We start from the raw sequence: 17,618 nt of genomic DNA, 5'->3' as shown, positions 1-17,618 counted from the left end.
CCTCATGAAATGAGATTCCAAATGAGAAAATCTAATAGAGGCAGCTGAAGGCCTGGCAGTGCACATCATGTTAAATCTGATTATATGGTCAGCCAGCAGGTGAGGACCACATAACAAACAGAGTACAGCTATTTGAAAGACCTCGGTGAAGAAATGATGCATACAGCTCTGAATAATTGTGCAAATGTTTTATTTAAGAACATACAGTAGTAGTAGCAGCAACAAAAGCTTGGTGCTTACCCAATTCAATATAAACAAATGCCAACCTAATTGTTTAGAAATTGCTTTAACTCAAATAATCGAATTTAATTAACATTTGACAATGTGGAGTCATGTGTAGCTCAGTTGGCAGAGCATGACACTTGCAACAACAGGGTTGAGGGTTCAATTCCCACGGGGGACCAGTATGAAAAGGTAATGACAAATGTGTGCTCTCAACTGTAAGTTACTAAAATGAAATATTTACACACTCGTCTCTAACATGGAGGGTTAGCATTTCAAAAAATGTTGTCCCTATGTCGGACGTAATTGAATACAAAATATCCACAGGGAATTATTATCAACACGGCCTTTAGTACAGTGGTCTGTATTTCCTGGTTTTATTTTCAATACTGATGCAATTTGCACGTGACGAACACTTGCCCGATATGGCCGAGCCAAACCACACACCGAATGGCAAACAGCTATTGTTTACATATTGTGCAGCACGTGCAATGAGTCAAGAGATTGAAAATACAAGCGACAGAACCTACTGGCACCGCAAAAAGTCAGGTAAACAACACTTGGCTGTGGATACCCTATCTCCACCTACCGCCAGAAGGACCAACAGCACGTACAAGCAGTAAAGTATGTGTAAATATAATTGTATTCAACATTTTGGCTTATAGAGAATATTGTTTATTTTTTTAGGGCGATTTCGGTCAGATTGACATTCATGGAGTAACCATGGTAACCGTCTGATGTTTAGGCAAGTGGTCCCCCATTTCTAGAAACATTTATCATTATAATGGCACATATGGTTTGGTCATTTCACATTATAAGGTAAACACTTTTCTTTCACATCACTGAAGGCCCTGAAAAGGCAACAGTAAATGCATTTGATAAAGTTTAGTGTGTCCGTCCGTGTTACTGTCGGTAATGCTCAGCGATTTTGGACAAATGCTGAAGAGAATGTTGTCTGTAGAGGAGGGTTGGAAGCCTTCCTTTCTGTTCCTCTGTGGCCTCTCTGAAGAAGGCCAAAAGCCAAAACACGTTGCAATAAATACACTTTTTTATTTAATTCCATTTGTCCTCCAAGTGTTCCAGAATATCCTTCTCAACTCCTTCACTTTGGTTGGAAAGGGAGGTCGAGGCAGTGATCCCTTCTCTTTGCCTCTCTGGAACAAGACAGTCAGTCAGCCATCTTGTTTGATTCAGAGTAGAATCTCCTGCTCTTTATCATCATCATCATCAGCAGCAGCTGTCTCCTCCCCCTCGTCTTCCTTATGACATAATAGTGGTACTTCCAGGTCTTGGCTGTTTTTAACGGGCAGCTGTCTCAACGAGTGAATTTTACCTGGAGTACATTAGAAAAAGGACACCCAATTACTGGATATGATGGACAGCTTGGTGAAATACCTTTCCATTAGCCTCGGTACCTTCAGCAGCGCTGGCTTGATTAACAAACAATTACAACATACCTAATATACCGACTACACCAGGGATAGACTGATAACAATTTGCTTTCATTTTACAGTGTAGGATACCACATATAGTAATGGTATGAACTTACTTTTGGAATAGTAGGTCTTCAGCCCCACATGCAGGGAGATGCCAGAAACACAGACAGCGAAACCCATCAAGTTGAGTCCACTCATCCTGTCCCCCATCAGGCCTGCTGCCAGCAGCAGAGTACACGCCTCCTAGTGGGGGCAGGGAGGGTACGTTAGGGGGAGATGAAAAACACACTTTAAATAAAGAGTGTAGGGGAGGTGAAACAAGGAGTGCTTGAGACAGCGGGAGAGATGGTACAAAAGGAAGCAATTTCAAGTGAGGGAGCTGAAGGGATACAGAGAGGGTAACTTGTGATATACGGTGTTATCCTCCTTACCTTAAAGATCCCTGCTATGGATAAAGTGAGACTGGAGGTCTTTGAGACTAGCAGGAACTCAGAGAAACCCAGGCCAAAGGCCAGTGATCCGCCTATACTCAGCATGACCAGAGTGTAGAGCAGGGGAGAGAGCTCATTCACACGGAACAGCTTCTCTGAGGTACTTAGGCTCAGCCCTGCAGACAGAATCAGAAGTACTGACACACAGATAGAGGCACTTATGTCATACCCAGACTGACAAGCATGGACTATCGCAAACAGGTTAGAGAGAAGCATAGTAAAAGTCTAACCTTCGTTGAAGAGGAAGAGCGGGAAGAGTCCCATGAACATGAGCGGCTGTAGATGGTACATGGTGTCTATTGGGTTCTGGAGCCCTGTGGGAGTGGAATGTGGAAGAGTGGGGTTACTGGGCTGAATGCCTAATCAGGGAATAAAAGGACAAGTCCAAACAACAACACAATGACGCTCGGTAACTAGTCTCCCTAGGCAGAAGTGTTGCCTCCCACATTAACCATGTTCTGACATCCACTGTTTCCCGGTTGGGATATCTGAGACTAGGTGTTTACTGACCCAGCTCTGCTTTCTGCATCAGGACCTGCGTGAGGGTCCACCGGATCCCACCGATGAACGATGCAAGCAGTACCATGATGAAGCCCTTCAGGTTGAACTGGGTCGACTTGAAGGTGAACATGAACAGGCCGCTGGCTATCAGAAGGACCACCACGATCAGGTATGGGTTCTGTAAAAACAGAGTAACTTGGGGGTCAGAACAGAAGCCTTTCGTCCACATGCATACATTATGCACTTCCTCATCTTCTCACATCATACACATCAAGGGCATGGAACCAGAGTACACAACCATAAATAAATATATATAAATACACACACATTTCACAAAGTGCATATACAGTTAGATACACCTGAAGGGAATGGAACTTCCTCCTATGCATGAAAAGTGAATCCATTCACTGAATCCTATAGCTCGTTAGAACATGGGAAAGTCAGTGTCTTGGTGGGAAGATTGCAACCGCAGAGACTTCAATTAGGCAAGTCTTGCCTTTGTAGTAATGAATGATCCAGATATTACAGAGTGTAATTTGTGAGGGGGTGTGGTAAGAAAGCCGTCAATGAGAATGGCCTAACCATGTGAGCGGCTACGGTACACCGAAGTGTAAGGGATGTGCATCTTTCCCTTTCAAGACGATTTGACGATACAATACAGGAACGATAGTCTACGTTTTAGTTGAAAACGATTCGGTGCGATTCGAGGAATGAACCGATGTGGTTCGATGTGATACAACGCACAAACATGTGTTGCATAAACACATTCATTTTCCATTCTAAATTAAAAATTGCTGCTGATGGAGCTCATGAGCTGGGACTCTTGAACAGATCTGTCTGAGCGTGTGTGTGGTGTAAATTATGTATATTTCTATGATGTATGTATGCACCTGAGCTGAGCCATAAGAGAAACTTTGATGCTTTACCGTGTATATCTAAAAATGACCATATACAGTGCCTTGAGAAACTATTCACACCCCTAGACCTTTTCCACATTTGGTTGTATTCCAGCATGAATTTAAAATGGATTAAAGTTCAATGTTTTGTCACTGGCCTACACACACAATACTCCATAATGTAAAAGTGCAATCATGTTTTTCTACATTTTTACAAATGAAAGAAAAATGAAAGGTTGAAATGTCTCGAGTCAATAACAATTCAACCGCTTTGTTATGGCAAGTCTAAATACGTTCAGGAGTACAAGTGTGCTTAACAAGTAACATAATAAGTTGTATGGACTCACTCTGTGTGCAACACTAGTGCTTAACATGAATGACGACCTCATCTCTGTACCCCACACATACAGATAATTGTAAGGTCCCTCAGTCGAGCAATGAATTTCAAACAGATTCAACCAAGCCAACGGTGACTTTAAAACAGTTACATTTAATGGCTGTGATAGGAGAAAACTGAGGATGGATCAACAACATTGTAGTTACTCCACAATACTAATCTAATTGACAGAGTGAAAAGAAGAAAGCCTTATTTTGCATTTCAAACATGTTCTACTTTTAACATAAATACAGAACATTCTACTTATTTTCTTCAAAGTTCAGCAACATCTTATTATAAAAGCCAGGATTTGATAATGTACCATTTAAAAGTCATTTCCGATTGAACCGACATATGCAGCGTTTACTGTGAATGTGGTGTCTGCAAACAGTCTTTCAAACATGTAGTACGAACAGAGTGAATTTTAAATGCAATTTTCTGTCATGCAACACCCATAAATACTACTGGATAAACAATGACCAAGAAGAAACAGCAACAGTTACCCCATCTCAAGTGAAATTGACTTACCGGATGCTCTAGTTTAAAAACCAATGAGAAGAAGAGGATGAAGAGCACTGCAGAAGACTTGGTCATTGTGTACCTGGAGGAAACATACAAAGACATTCTAATGCCATTCAGGACATTGATGATCAAAGTTAGGAAGATACATACAGTGCCTTCAGGAAGTATTCATAACCCTTGATTTATTCTACATTTTGTTGTGTTAAAGCCCAAATTCAAAAATGTATACAATAAAACAGCTCACCAATCTACACACAATAAATAACACATAATGACAAAGAGAAAATATGTTTTAAGACATTTTTCAAAATGTATTGAAAATTAGATACAAAAATCTAATTTACATAATTATTCATAACCCTGAGTTAATACATGTTAGAACCACCTTTGGCAGCGAATACAGCTGTGAGTTTTTCTGGGTATGTCTCTAGGAGCTTTACACACCTGGATTGTACATTATTTGCATATTATTATTTTTAGAATTCTTCAAGCTCTGTCAAGTTGGTTGTTGATCATTGCTAAAGGATAGGATAAGGATAGGATAAAGTAATCCTTCTCACCCCCCCCCCCCTTAAAAGATTTAGATGCACTATTGTAAAGTGGCTGTTCCACTGGATGTCATAAGGTGAATGCACCAATTTGTAAGTCGCTCTGGATAAGAGCGTCTGCTAAATTACTTAAATGTAAATGTAAACAGCCATTTTCAAGTCTTGCCATAAATGTTCAAGTCGATTTTAGTCAAAACTGTAACTAGGCCACTCAGGAACATTCAATGTCATATTAGTAAGTAACTCCAGTGTATATTTGGCCTTGTGTTTTAGGTTATTGTCTTGCTGAAAGGTGAATTTGTCTCCCAGTGTCTGGTGGAAAGCCGACTGAGTCAGGTTTTCCTCCAGTATTTTGCCTGTGCTTAGCTCTATTCCGTTTCTTTTTATCCTAAACAACTTCATAGTTCTTGGCGATGACAAGCATACCCATAACATGATGTAGCCACCACCATGCTTGAAAATATGAAGAGATGTACTCAGTAATGTGTTGTGTTTGCCCCAAATATAACGCTTTGTATTCAGGACAAATAGTTCATTTCTTTGCATTACTTATTTACACTGTCAATTAGGTTAGTATTGTGGAGTAACTACAATGTTGTTCAACTCTGTTTTAAAGTCACTATTGGCCTCATGGTGAAATCCCTGAGGGGTTTCCTTCCTCTCCAGCAACTGAGTTAGGAAGGACATTGTTTCTTTTTAGTGACTGTGTGGATTGACCCACCATGCTCAAAGGGATATTCAATGTCTATTGTTGTTGCTCTTCCAATCTCCCAATATGTGTACTTTTTGCGAGGCATTAGAAAACATTCCTGATCTTTGTGGTTGAATCTGAGTTTGAAATTCACTGCTCGACTGAGGGACCTTACAGACAATTGTGTGTGTGGGGTACAGAGATGAGGTAGTCATTAAACAAATTATGTTAAACCTTATTATTGCACAGAGTCCATTAAATGTATTATGTGACTTGTTAAGCACATTTTTACTCCTGAACTTATCTAGGCTTGCCATAACAAAGGGGTTGAATACTTATTGACTCAAGACATTATTTATTAATTTTGAACATTTCTAAAAACATAATTCCACTGTGACATTATGGGGAATTGTGTGTACTGTAGGCCAATGACACAAAAATCTAAATGTATTCCATTTTAGATTCAAGCTGAAACAAAATGCAGAAAAAGTAAAGGGGTGTGAATAGTTTCTGAAGGCACTGTAATAAACACACACACACACGCACACACACACACTTACAAGCTGATGGTGATGAAGAGGAAGCTCCAATTGGAGAGTCCAATGTCCAGCGCTGTTGCAATGGCTGAAAGAGACAACTTTTTAGGACAATTGATCATATCATGGCACACTGTTTTATTCCTACTAAAGGGTTTCTTTCTTACTGACAGGAAGGTGAATGCCTCATGAGATTAGTTTAACTGCTGTACCCCATCAGAGGGGTGTAATATACTGTACAGCGATATAAATGCAACATGTAAAGTCCCATGTTTCATGAGCTGAAATAAAAATTCCCAGAAATGTTCCACATGCACAAAATATTATTTTGACCCAAATTTGTTTACATTTAACCTTTGCCAAGATAATTCTTCCACCTGCCAGGTGTGGCATATCAAGCAGCTGATTAAACAGCATGATCATTACACAGGTGCACCTTGTGCTGGGGAAAATAAAAGACCACTCTAAAATGTGCAGTTTTGTGACACAACACAATGCCACAGATGAGTCTCAAGTTGAGGGAGCATACAATTGGCATGCTGACTGCAGGAATGTCCACCTGAGCTGGTTGCCAGATAACTCAATCATACTTTATCTACGATAAGCCGCCTCCAACATCATTTTAGAGAATTTGGCAGTACGTCCAACCAGCCTCACAACCGCAGACCAAGAGTCACCACACCAGCCCAGGACCTTCACATTCGGCTTCTTCACCTGTGGGATCGTCTGCAACCAGCCACCCGGACAGCTGATGAAATTGAGGAGTATTTGTCTTTAATAAAGCCCTTTTGTGGGGAAAAACTCATTCTGATTGGCCCTCCAAGGCCCACCCATGGCTGCACCCCTGCCCAGTCATGTGAAATCCATAGATTAGGGCCTAGATCATTTATTTCAATTGACTGATTTCCTTATATGAACTGTAAATCAATAAAATATTTTAAATTGTTCCATGTTTCTTCAGTGTACAAAGCAGGATCAATTAGTTAGTCAGCCAACTTTAATTAACAACCAGAAATAACATGATTTTCTGGTTCATTATGAAATCTAAACTTAGATATGCGTTTTGGTTCTTGAGTCGATTAGGGACCATGCACATTTTCAGCGCATCTATATTTAGGCAAGTTAGATGGCTAACTCATTGATCCTGCTTTGTAGTATACCCCTCAAAACCCCAAATACAGTTTATGGTTGTTTTACACCTTTGTTTGTATCCACTACAAGGCCATGGTGCTTACCTATGGAACAGCCCCTTCCTACCTTTAGGCTCAAACCCTACACTTGAACCCGAGCACTCCGTTCTGCCACCTCAGTTCTCATGGCCATCCCACCCCTACGGGATGGCAGCTGACCATCCATGATATCAAAATTATAGTTTTAACCAGGTTTTCAGGCTATACAGTTTTTGTTTACAATTACTCCCGCTCAGCCCAGTCCAAGCTCTTCTCTGTCCTGGCACCCAATGGTGGAACAAGCTTCCCCCTGAAGCTAAGACAGCAGAGTCCCTGTCCACCTTCCAAAAACATCTGAAACCCTACCTCTTCAAACAGTATCTTAAATAATCCTCCTCACCTTGAGCCCCCCCACCCCCACACACACAAAAAAATGAAGAAAAAATAACTGAACCAGCATTTGTACTACTTGACTTACTTTCTATGCCTGTGCTATGTGGTTGTCCCACCTAGCTGTCTTAAGATGAATGCACTAACTGTAAGTCCCTCTGGCGAAGAGCATCTGCAAAATGACTCAAATTTTAAAAAAAAACACTGTATAGGCTGAAAACATGGTTAAAACTATAATTCTGATCTCATGGATGGTCAGTCCTTCCATCCATAGCTCCGTCTATGAATTTGAGAGTGGATACATTTCTCCAACCCCATCCCTCAGCTATTTACCAAATAGGTGGCGGGTGTGACCACTGTTACAGTTTCAACTGCAGATTGCCCCTTTAAGATGTATTTAAGTAGTTTCAGCCAAGATTAGTAGAGAGAAAAGTATAAAGTGGTATCTTATCACACAGACGGACTATGCCTTTTATTATGCAGACTGAAGTCCATGTTGATTATATTGTGTCACATATAACTCAAACTGTTTGGCATACATTCCTCTAATATATGCACTCACCGACTGGGGCAACCTTTGTGAGGTAGTCTGTCCAGTTCAACATGACCCGAGGCTTCCCTGTCCAGCATTGCATGGCCGAGCGGGTCAGGGTAGAGAGACAGAATATTATGGTGAGGTGGAGCAGCGTCATGAACAGTGGGTAGTGGAAGCCCTGAGAGAAAGTGGGAAAGGGGTGGGAACAGTGACAGTGAGTTAAACTACATGGCACTGCATGCAAAGCAAACATACCAAGTACACAATGTTATGTCGCATGAGGAGTGCGAGCCAGCCTCAGACTGACCTTCATCAGCCACTTGTTATAAAAGGTGATGCCGATGGAGAAGACATAGTAAACGAGGACCAGGCCCACAGTGCGGACAGCCCGGCATAGGAACTGGACAGGGCAAGCCATGGTGCTGCTTCACCCTTCCCCACAGGAACTACTTGCAGAGGCACCGTCTTCAAACAGGAACAATGTGCTGAAAGCTGGGAAGGGAGAGATGAGGGAAGAGCGAGAAAGATGGGATAAATTGACAATATAATCAAAGACAAAATAACTGATATAATTTGCTGCTGGCTGAGCATGTGACTGCGTTGAGGAATCTGTTTGACCAGTCTTATTAGTGAGTAATGAGCACACTCCCAGCTGTATGTTAGCACTGACGCAGCGTGTTGTGGGGATACATGAACATGCAGATTTTTTTCATAATTAACATTGTAGCTATAATCTCAGATAAGCCTATGTTGCCAAGCTAAATAGATGCATTGCTGATGATGATGAAGGCACTGGAAAACATAAACCTGAGCCATATGGCATGGCTAACAAAGCACAAAATATGAACGGGCAAGCCACTGAGGTAGACAGTGGATAACTTGTTAGCTGAACCAGATATCTTATGAAATTTTAAAACTCTAGCTACTGTCTGGCTGAACTCACCTGCTGACGAACAGCGGCAAAAGCAGGTAAACTAGCTAGCTAACTAACGTTAGCTAAGCAAAGTGTGACCGGTCCTGTTAACTGCTATACAAAGCTGCGTCTAAATACCGTAACGTTGGGTAGCTAGCTTAGCTATCAAGCGATGCATAAAAACACATGACTGTACAGAGTAATTGAACATTGTTTTACTTTCCAAATTACAGTAACGTTACTTTGTTGTTGCCAGTTAGTCCACTCTACACACGGGCCATGGCATCGATTCATCAGTACAACCCGCAGGCTCTACGTGGACTGAGCACAGCCAGACAAGCGATGCACTTGATTTTGCTTCCCCGACGCTCGTCGGTGCTTGGTGAAATGTAGACCTTGGTCCAATGCAATGGATCACTCTGCCTACCCGGTCCGATGGCTGACCTGAATCAAGTGCGCCCGATTCCAGCACTGCAGCTAGGTGGCAGTATTTTTGTTTTTCCAAGCAAAACAACGCAGCCTGTTGCTGTAGCTACTTCCGGCAACTACAACTAGTGAAGAAGAAATCGACAATTTGGTTGAGGAGTTGTTGTCGTGACCCTCTTGTTTTTGTAATTGATATAAAGTCAAAAAGCCGCCACAACGCAATAACCAGTCAGGGCTCCAATTGCATCTAACCTGCACGGTTTGCGAAATATCGTTGGACACACTGGACTTTGTAACTAGCTAGATAATCGCATAGCCAGCTAGCGTTAGCTACAATTGCTAGCTCTAGTACACCTTGTCTGTGAGGATGGCGGAGGAGGAAGACGAAGCTGGTTTTGACGAGGATTTGGATGACGGGGCGGGTGGATCCGATGGGAACCACGGCAAAAGGAAAAGGCTGTTCTCTAAAGAACTTCGGTGTATGATGTATGGATTTGGAGATGACCAGAATCCCTACACCGAGTCGGTGGACATCCTGGAGGACCTTGTGATCGAGTTCGTTACGGAGATGACACACAAAGCTATGTCCATCGGACGCCAGGGCCGTGTCCAGGTGGAGGACATTGTTTTCCTTATCCGGAAAGATCCAAGGAAGTTTGCCCGAGTGAAAGACCTCTTGACGATGAACGAGGAGCTGAAGAGAGCCCGCAAGGCCTTTGATGAAGCGAACTATGGCTCTTAGAGCCTTTGATAGAGGGATTTGGCCTTCACTGCAAATACACGCCTTCTTTCCCTTTTTTAAACTTCTCTTTCACATTGTCCAAGCTGTTTATTCTGCTTTGATCATTGGACATGTTTTTTTAAAGGATTTAAAGTTGTTGCAGATGTGAACATAGAGATAGTGTTCATTGACCACCAACTTGTGACTACAGATATGTTTGTGCTCATGTGAAATGCTTATGCCTTCTACAGACATCTTTCTATTTTTATTTAACTAGGCAAGTCAGTTAATAACAAATTCTTATTTACAATGATGTCCTAGGACTAGGGGCAGAATGACAGAATTTTACCTTGTCAGCTTGGATTCGATCAAGCAACCTTTAGGTTACTGGCCCAATGCTCTATCTATCCACAAGGCTACCTGCCGCCCCATTAACATACAACTACTTTCTAGTATTAGATGTGTGTATTTGCCGTATACTGTGCTGTATCCACAGAATGACATCACATTGCAGTATCAATCATTAGGTCCTGTTAGGAAATGTCTCTTAGGTGAGAATTGTTGTCCTGTTTATCAGTAAGGATAGTGACACAATGGTGGAATGGACATTTATGAATAAAGTAACTCCCAATCCTTGACACTTTCATCCATCCTTTACTGTGAGATTTCAGGACATGGGCCCAGAGGGGAGTTCAAATGAGACTTTCTATATTAATCCATGGATGGGTTCTCTTTCCTGAAATGTTTCACTTTCGCTACACTTGCAATAACATCTACTAAACAAATATATGGGACCAATACAATTTGATTTGATTTCTACACCTTGAGACAATGGATATAGCTTCAAAACTTGAATAAAATGTTTTGTTTAATTTGTGCAAATGAACGCACAACTTCTGTAGATGGACCTTATTGTGCATGGAATAAAACCCTCTGAATTTTACTTTAATTATTTCCGCAGGACTAAGGGCTCAGACACATAGGGTTTGCTAGCCGAGAGTACTTAGCACATCTGAACCTAATTTGCGAACCGAGTGTGCACTGAATTGACATGTGAAATGTTGTCAGTCAGACATCTACAGTGGGTGGTCCTTAAAACACAGCGCGCTGAACGATCGGCAGATGAACGCTGGATCGAAATGAGGTGTGATGTGTGCGAGCCTTAAAGGTACATTTCAACATTTTCCAATGTCATATTCATCTCCAGCACCAACCCAACATCAACATATGGAAAAATGGTGCGTTTCAATGTTTTGTATTAAAAAATAGGAAAGTAATATCATTGACTTATTCCATGTTATTCCATGTATAGTTGAAGTCAGAAGATTACATACATTTCAGGCAAAGATATTTAAACTCAGTTTCACAATTCCTGACATTTAATCCTAGTAAAAATTCCCCGTCTTAGGTCAGTTAGGATCACCACTTTATTTTAATAACGTGAAATGTCAGAATAATAGTAGAGTGATTTAATTCAGCTATTATTTCTTTCATCACATTCCCAGTGGGTCAGAAGTTTACATACACTCAATTAGTATTTGGTAGCATTGCCTTTATATTGTTTAACTCGGGTCAAATGTTTTGGGTAGCCTTCCACAAGCTTCCCACAATAAGTTGGGTGAATTTTGGCCCATTCTCCTGACAGCTGGTGTAACTGAGTCATGTTTGATGGCCTCCTTGCTCGCACACACTTTTTCAGTTCAGCTCACATATTTCCTATAGGGTTGAGGTCAGGGCTTTGTGATGACCACTCCAATACCTTGACTTTGTTGTCCTTAAGCCATTTTGCTTCAACTTTGGAAGTATTCTTGGGGTCTTTGTCCATTTGGAAGACCTATTTGCAACCAAGCTTTAACTTCGTGACTGATGTCTTGAGATGTTGCTTCAATATATCCACATAATTTTCCGTTCTCATGATGCCATCTATTTTGTGAAGTGCACCAGTCCCTCCTGCAGCAAAGCACCCCCACAACATGATGCTGCCACCCCCGTGCTTCACGGTTGGGATGGCGTTCTTCGGCTAACAAGCCTCCCCTTTTTCCTCCAAACATAACGATGGTCATTATGGTCAAACAGTTCTATTTTTGTTTCATCAGACCAGAGGACCTTTCTACAAAAAGTAGGATCTTTGTCCCCATGTGCAGCTGCAAACCATAGTCTTGCTTTTTTATGGCGGGTTTTGGAGCAGTGGCTTCTTCCTTGCTGAGCGGCCTTTCAGGTGATGTCGATATAGGACTCATTTTACTGTGGATATAGATGATTTTGTACCTGTTTCCTCCAGCATCTTCACAAGGTCCTTTGCTGTTCTGGGATTGATTTGCACTTTTGGCAACAAAGTACGTTCATCTCGAGGAGACAGAATGCGTCTCCTTCCTGAGCGGTATGACGGCTGCATGGCCCCATGGTGTTTATACTTGCGTACTATTGTTTACCTATGGAACAGCATATATAGTTAAGTATCAACCAGACTTGTGGAGGTTTACAATTTTTTTCTGAGGTCTTGGCTGATTTCTTTTGATTTTACCATGATGTCAACAAAGAGGCACTGAGTTTGAAGGTCGGCCTTGAAATACATCCACAGGTACACCTCCAATTGTCTCAAATTATGTCAATTAGCCTATCAGAATCTTCTAAAGCCATGACATAATTTTCTGTAATTTTCCATACACTTCGTGTATGTAAACTTCTGACCCACTGGAATTGTGATACAGTTAATTATAAGTGAAATAATCTGTCTGTAAACAATTGTTGGAAAAATTACTTGTATCATGCACAAAGCAGATGTCCTAACCGACTTGCCAAAACTATAGTTTGTTAACAAGACATTTGTGGATTGGTTGAAAAATTAGTTTTAATAACTCCAACCTAAGTGTATGTAAACTTCCCACTTCAACTGTAGGTGTCCTTTGCGAGGCGTTGGTTGAATATGTGTTTGAAATGTACTACTAAACAGATAATTGTGTGTGTGAGGTACAGAAATGTAGTCATTCAAAAATCATGTTAAACACTATTATTATTATTATTATATTATTATTATTACACACAGAGTGAGTCCATGCAACTTATGTGACTTGTTAAGCACAGTTTTCTCCTGAACTTATTTAGGCTTGCCTTATTTAGGCTTGCCTGAATACTTATTGACTCAAGCTTTTCGTTTTTAATTCATTTGTAAACATTTCTAAAAACATAATTCCACGTTGACATTATAGGGAGTATAGTGTGTAGGCAGTGACAAAAAAAATTGACATTTAATCCATTTTAAATTCAGGTTGCAACACAACAACACGTGGAAAAAGTCAAGGGATGTGAATACTTTCTGAAGGCAGTGTAAGTGTTTACAATGACATTATCGGTGTGCTTTTAACCAATTTTGAGTAGGCATTGCCTACTAATTGGCCGATGATGTCATTGGAAACTTACTGTATCTTTATCTTTACATTGAAACTGGTCATTTTCACGTGTCGATGTTGGGATTGTGCTGGAAATTATGAATTTGACATAGAGAAAATGTTGATGTTTGTCCTTTGTTCCTTAACCCACTGTATCAGTAATCTATTTTCATAGGGATTAATATGATTACCTGAAGTTCAGTTTGTATAATGATGAAGAATTTAAACTTCCGGGTGGCATATCATTTCATAATATTAGTTTTTTAAATGTGTGTTTTGCCATAAGTAAATATGCCTGATCTAGCTTTACTGCTGTCTAATCTGTTATGCCTTATGGCTGTGTGGGTCAAAGAAAAATGGGAAAAAATATATATATATAAAATATTTTTTTATTTTATTCAAGAAAATAGCGTACAGACCATAATTATGTCAGGCCAACTACCAGTGAGCATGTGTTTATTCATTTATTATCTTAGTTTGTTATTACAGTGAAGTGGCAACAGTTGGCCTTGGTCTAAGCAGCTATCCCAAGCTGCCCATCTAGACTACATCTAGACTGAACTCCCAGCTTGAGGGTGTTAAGGTGGTAAGTGATCCACTGACCCATTATGTGATGTTGCAGTGAATTTCACATCCTGGCTTTTCCCTCCAGATTTGGGGGAACAGCAGCAGATTGGCGTCAATGGGGCATCATAATCACATGCAAGAGGGGTTCAAAAGCCCTGGTTACCCCCACCAGGTGCCTGTCTGTTGAAGAGGTTTAGTTTAATCGAGGTGGACGAACATAGGCAATGGACCAGTAAGGGGCGAAGAGTGAGGGAGAATTGCAGTGGGTCAAAAGAGGATCAGGATGGGTCAGCAGGGGGTCAAAGGGAGGAGGAATGTCCTTGAGTCTCTCTTTTACTGCACATTTTCCATCATCTTGAGGAATTCTGAAAAAGAGTGGCAAATCCATTGTGAAAATTGTAATTTAAATCACGGTGATGTAATTCATGGTCAATAACACGCCTAACATTCATTATCTAACACATTATCTAACTTCAAGCACCAGCTGTCAGAGCAGCTCACAGATCATTGCATCTGTACATAGCTCACCTGTAAATAGCCCGTCCAACTACCTCATCCCCACACTGTATTTATTTATTTATTTTGCTCCTTTGCACCCCAGTATTTCTACTTGCACATTCATCTTCTGCACATCACTCCAGTGTTTAATTGCTATATCGTAATTACCTCGCCACTATGGCCTATTTTATTGCCTTACCTCCCTTATGTTACCTCATTTGCACACACTGCATATATACTTTTTTTCTATTGTGTTATTGACTGTATGTTTTGTTTATTCCATGTGTAACTCTGTGTTGTTGTATGTGTCGAACTGCTTTGCTTTATCTTGGCCAGGTCGCAGTTGTAAATGAGAACTTGTTCTCAACTAGCCTACCTGGTTAAATAAAGGTGAAATAAAGTAAATAAATAAAAATGAAAATGCTGGTCAATATGTTGGCTAATTGTCCAATCAGCATCACCATTATTATTATCAAAGGCATCATGGCTTTGTCATACCATCAAAGTCCAGCATGCCATCAGCGTTCTTGTCTCCATCCTTCAGCAGCTCATCAATCTCCTCCTCTGAGATTTGCTCGCCTGTGCTGCGGATGATGATGGCGAACTCTTCTCTGTCGATGTAGCCGTCGGCATTCCTGCGTAAGCAACACACATTGGAGTTTAACAACCTGTCGACATATGAACGCTGACTCTAATTGTACACAAGGTAAACTGTAAAACGTAACCGCTAAAACAGGTGACATACTTGTCGAACACACGGAAACATTCCGCCAACTCTTCCTCAGACTTTCCGGCCTGGTCCTCCTTTAAGAGCCTCACCATCATGACCAAGAACTCCTCGAAGTCGATGGTGCCGCTGCCTAAGGTGAAGTTTCCGATCGATTATGCATCAAGCTCGAAAATAACAGGTAAGTACAACAATATGAAGAGGTATGTAATCATGCTTCGGTCACCTGAGCATAACATGGGCATAGTTACCCAAAAGTAGCCTAATTACGCGCCAAACTTCACACGTGCAATTTAAACTATATAGCTTACATACATTAATGTAGGTTAATATATAGTATATTTTAGACTCAGCCGTTGCTCACCATCCTCATCGACCTCCTCAATGATTTCATCCAACTCCTCTCTTGTCGGGTTCTGGCCCAACATCCTCATGACCTGACCCAACTCCTTGGTACTGATATCGCCGCCACCGTCGGTGTCGAACATGTCGAAGGCAGCCTTGAATTCTGGAATGATGATACGTATCGGGACACTAATTATTGTATTCATTAGACCTGCCAGTTATTAATGAACGGCAACATGGTTTTGCGATGGATCTACTCACCGTTAAGCATCTCCTCGCTCAAGAATGAGCGGGCCTCCTGTTGTGCATCAGTCTAGAGGAAAACAGCGCCACATTTGTCAGGTATTAGTGACAATTTCTCAAATGGTCAATTATATCTATATTTTTTTGGGTGGGGCAACAGTGATGTTATCAGATGAGTGTATTTTTGTCGTATTGACATTCACAAAGGTATCCCCACAAAAGGGTTAGCCTTAGCCTATAGGCCTACTGACAAATGTGCCATGCTATTTAAGGCTCAACACATTACCCCCCTGTATATGGCCATACGGATATACATTCCAGAAGGAATTTGTCGCCTTAACACAATCCGCACCCGGACAGCTTTGCTCCCGGACCTTTTAGGTCGTGTGACAGTCTGATACTCGGTATCTACGTACTCAATAAGCACCCATAAACCCATAGCCTATCTAGCCTGCGGAACATGCATCACTTCCCTAAAGTCATGCTCGAGAAATACTGCTATAAACACTCAATATTATTTGGTTAATTAAACAAGTTGGTGATTAGTATTCATCAAGATGAGATCCTGATAATCATGGTCTAAGGAAATGACTGCTGTTTTAATCGTTTTATACCTTACACTTTATGAAATAGTAAACATGACTGCAAGAGACAATACAGTGTCAAAATGATGGTCCAAAAAAATGATTTCCAAATTAGGCTAATTAATCATCTTAATTGCCCATCCAAATGTAACTTGTAAATGTAACCCTATACAAACTCGCTGTTTACTATGCTTTTATTCATGTGATTGTGTGTTCAAATGATTGGTCTTACCATGGTTGTGAATGAGCTTTCCCCCAAATACCCACAGAAATAAATCCCAAATGATTGGTCTTACCATGGTTGCGAATGAGCTTTCCCCCAAATACCCACAGAAATAAATCCCAAATGATTGGTCTTACCATGGTTGTGAATGAGCTTTCCCCCAAATACCCACAGAAATAAATCCCAAATGATTGGTCTTACCATGGTTGCGAATGAGCTTTCCCCCAAATACCCAGAGAAATAAATCCCAAATGATTGGTCTTACCATGGTTGCGAATGAGCTTTCCCCCAAATACCCAGAGAAATAAATCCCAAATGATTGGTCTTACCATGGTTGCAAATGAGCTTTCCCCCAAATACCCAGAGAAATAAATCCCAAATGATTGGTCTTACCATGGTTGCGAATGAGCTTTCCCCCAAATACCCAGAGAAATAAATCCCAAATGATTGGTCTTACCATGGTTGCGAATGAGCTTTCCCCCAAATACCCACAGAAATAAATCCCAAATGATTGGTCTTACCATGGTTGCGAATGAGCTTTCCCCCAAATACCCACAGAAATAAATCCCAAAGGAGTGGTCAATCCGTGTGCACCCCTACAGAAAGATTAAACCTCAAATGAGAGTTCAGACACACTTTAAACGGGTCACTTAAGACACACCCCCGCGT

The 17,618-nt window shown here is 41.0% G+C and overlaps 3 protein-coding genes across 11 annotated transcripts; 1 reads left to right on the top strand and 2 right to left on the bottom strand.

Annotated features, from left to right (window-relative positions):
* Positions 1–173: 173 nt before the first annotated feature.
* Positions 174–9,678, bottom strand: slc35c2 (solute carrier family 35 member C2). 4 transcript variants are annotated; one of them, XM_035740756.2, is made up of 10 exons: positions 9,257–9,678; positions 8,621–8,805; positions 8,341–8,491; positions 6,244–6,307; positions 4,451–4,547; positions 2,660–2,828; positions 2,380–2,463; positions 2,090–2,265; positions 1,772–1,901; positions 174–1,555 (listed from the first exon to the last, which is right to left on the bottom strand). In XM_035740756.2, exons 2-10 carry the CDS (start codon positions 8,729–8,731, stop codon positions 1,413–1,415), a joined length of 1,125 nt encoding a protein of 374 aa, XP_035596649.1. In that variant the 5' UTR covers positions 8,732–8,805; positions 9,257–9,678; the 3' UTR covers positions 174–1,412. The 4 variants fall into 4 exon arrangements, with proteins under 4 accessions (XP_035596649.1, XP_035596650.1, XP_035596648.1 ...); XM_035740757.2 differs by having other exon boundaries at positions 9,446–9,678; XM_035740755.2 differs by having other exon boundaries at positions 9,469–9,678.
* Positions 9,679–9,771: 93 nt separating this feature from the next.
* On the top strand, positions 9,772–11,011 carry taf13 (TATA-box binding protein associated factor 13). The gene has a single exon (XM_035740762.2). It carries the CDS (start codon positions 10,020–10,022, stop codon positions 10,392–10,394), a length of 375 nt encoding a protein of 124 aa, XP_035596655.1. The 5' UTR covers positions 9,772–10,019; the 3' UTR covers positions 10,395–11,011.
* A 3,122-nt stretch (positions 11,012–14,133) lies between these two features.
* Positions 14,134–17,618, bottom strand: LOC118361041 (troponin C, skeletal muscle). Of its 6 annotated transcripts, none has more exons than XM_035740759.2 (6): positions 17,471–17,618; positions 16,161–16,212; positions 15,919–16,062; positions 15,573–15,687; positions 15,326–15,462; positions 14,134–14,694 (listed from the first exon to the last, which is right to left on the bottom strand). In XM_035740759.2, the coding sequence occupies exons 1-6, from the start codon at positions 17,471–17,473 to the stop codon at positions 14,663–14,665; spliced, it is 483 nt and encodes a 160-aa protein (XP_035596652.1). In that variant the 5' UTR covers positions 17,474–17,618; the 3' UTR covers positions 14,134–14,662. The 6 variants fall into 6 exon arrangements, with proteins under 6 accessions (XP_035596652.1, XP_052338780.1, XP_052338782.1 ...); XM_052482820.1 differs by having other exon boundaries at positions 17,407–17,492; XM_052482822.1 differs by lacking the exon at positions 17,471–17,618 and adding an exon at positions 17,343–17,396.

The sequence above is a fragment of the Oncorhynchus keta genome, chromosome 28, assembly GCF_023373465.1.
Source record: "Oncorhynchus keta strain PuntledgeMale-10-30-2019 chromosome 28, Oket_V2, whole genome shotgun sequence".
Classification (NCBI taxonomy): domain Eukaryota; kingdom Metazoa; phylum Chordata; class Actinopteri; order Salmoniformes; family Salmonidae; genus Oncorhynchus; species Oncorhynchus keta.
This window is presented reverse-complemented; position numbering and strand designations above follow the sequence as displayed.

Coding starts and splice junctions, on each gene's coding strand:
- taf13 (XM_035740762.2), top strand. CDS start 10,020: ATGGCGGAGGAGGAAGACGAAGCTGGTTTTGACGAGGATTTGGATGAC.
- LOC118361041 (XM_035740759.2), bottom strand. Junction 15,688..15,918: donor TGAGGAGGTCGATGAGGATG/GTGAGCAACGGC, acceptor ACTTCACCTTAG/GCAGCGGCACCATCGACTTC. Junction 15,463..15,572: donor TGTTTCCGTGTGTTCGACAA/GTATGTCACCTG, acceptor TTGCTTACGCAG/GAATGCCGACGGCTACATCG.
- slc35c2 (XM_035740756.2), bottom strand. CDS start 8,731: ATGGCTTGCCCTGTCCAGTTCCTATGCCGGGCTGTCCGCACTGTGGGC. Junction 1,902..2,089: donor CCATAGCAGGGATCTTTAAG/GTAAGGAGGATA, acceptor TGCCCCCACTAG/GAGGCGTGTACTCTGCTGCT. Junction 1,556..1,771: donor GAAGACCTACTATTCCAAAA/GTAAGTTCATAC, acceptor AATGTACTCCAG/GTAAAATTCACTCGTTGAGA.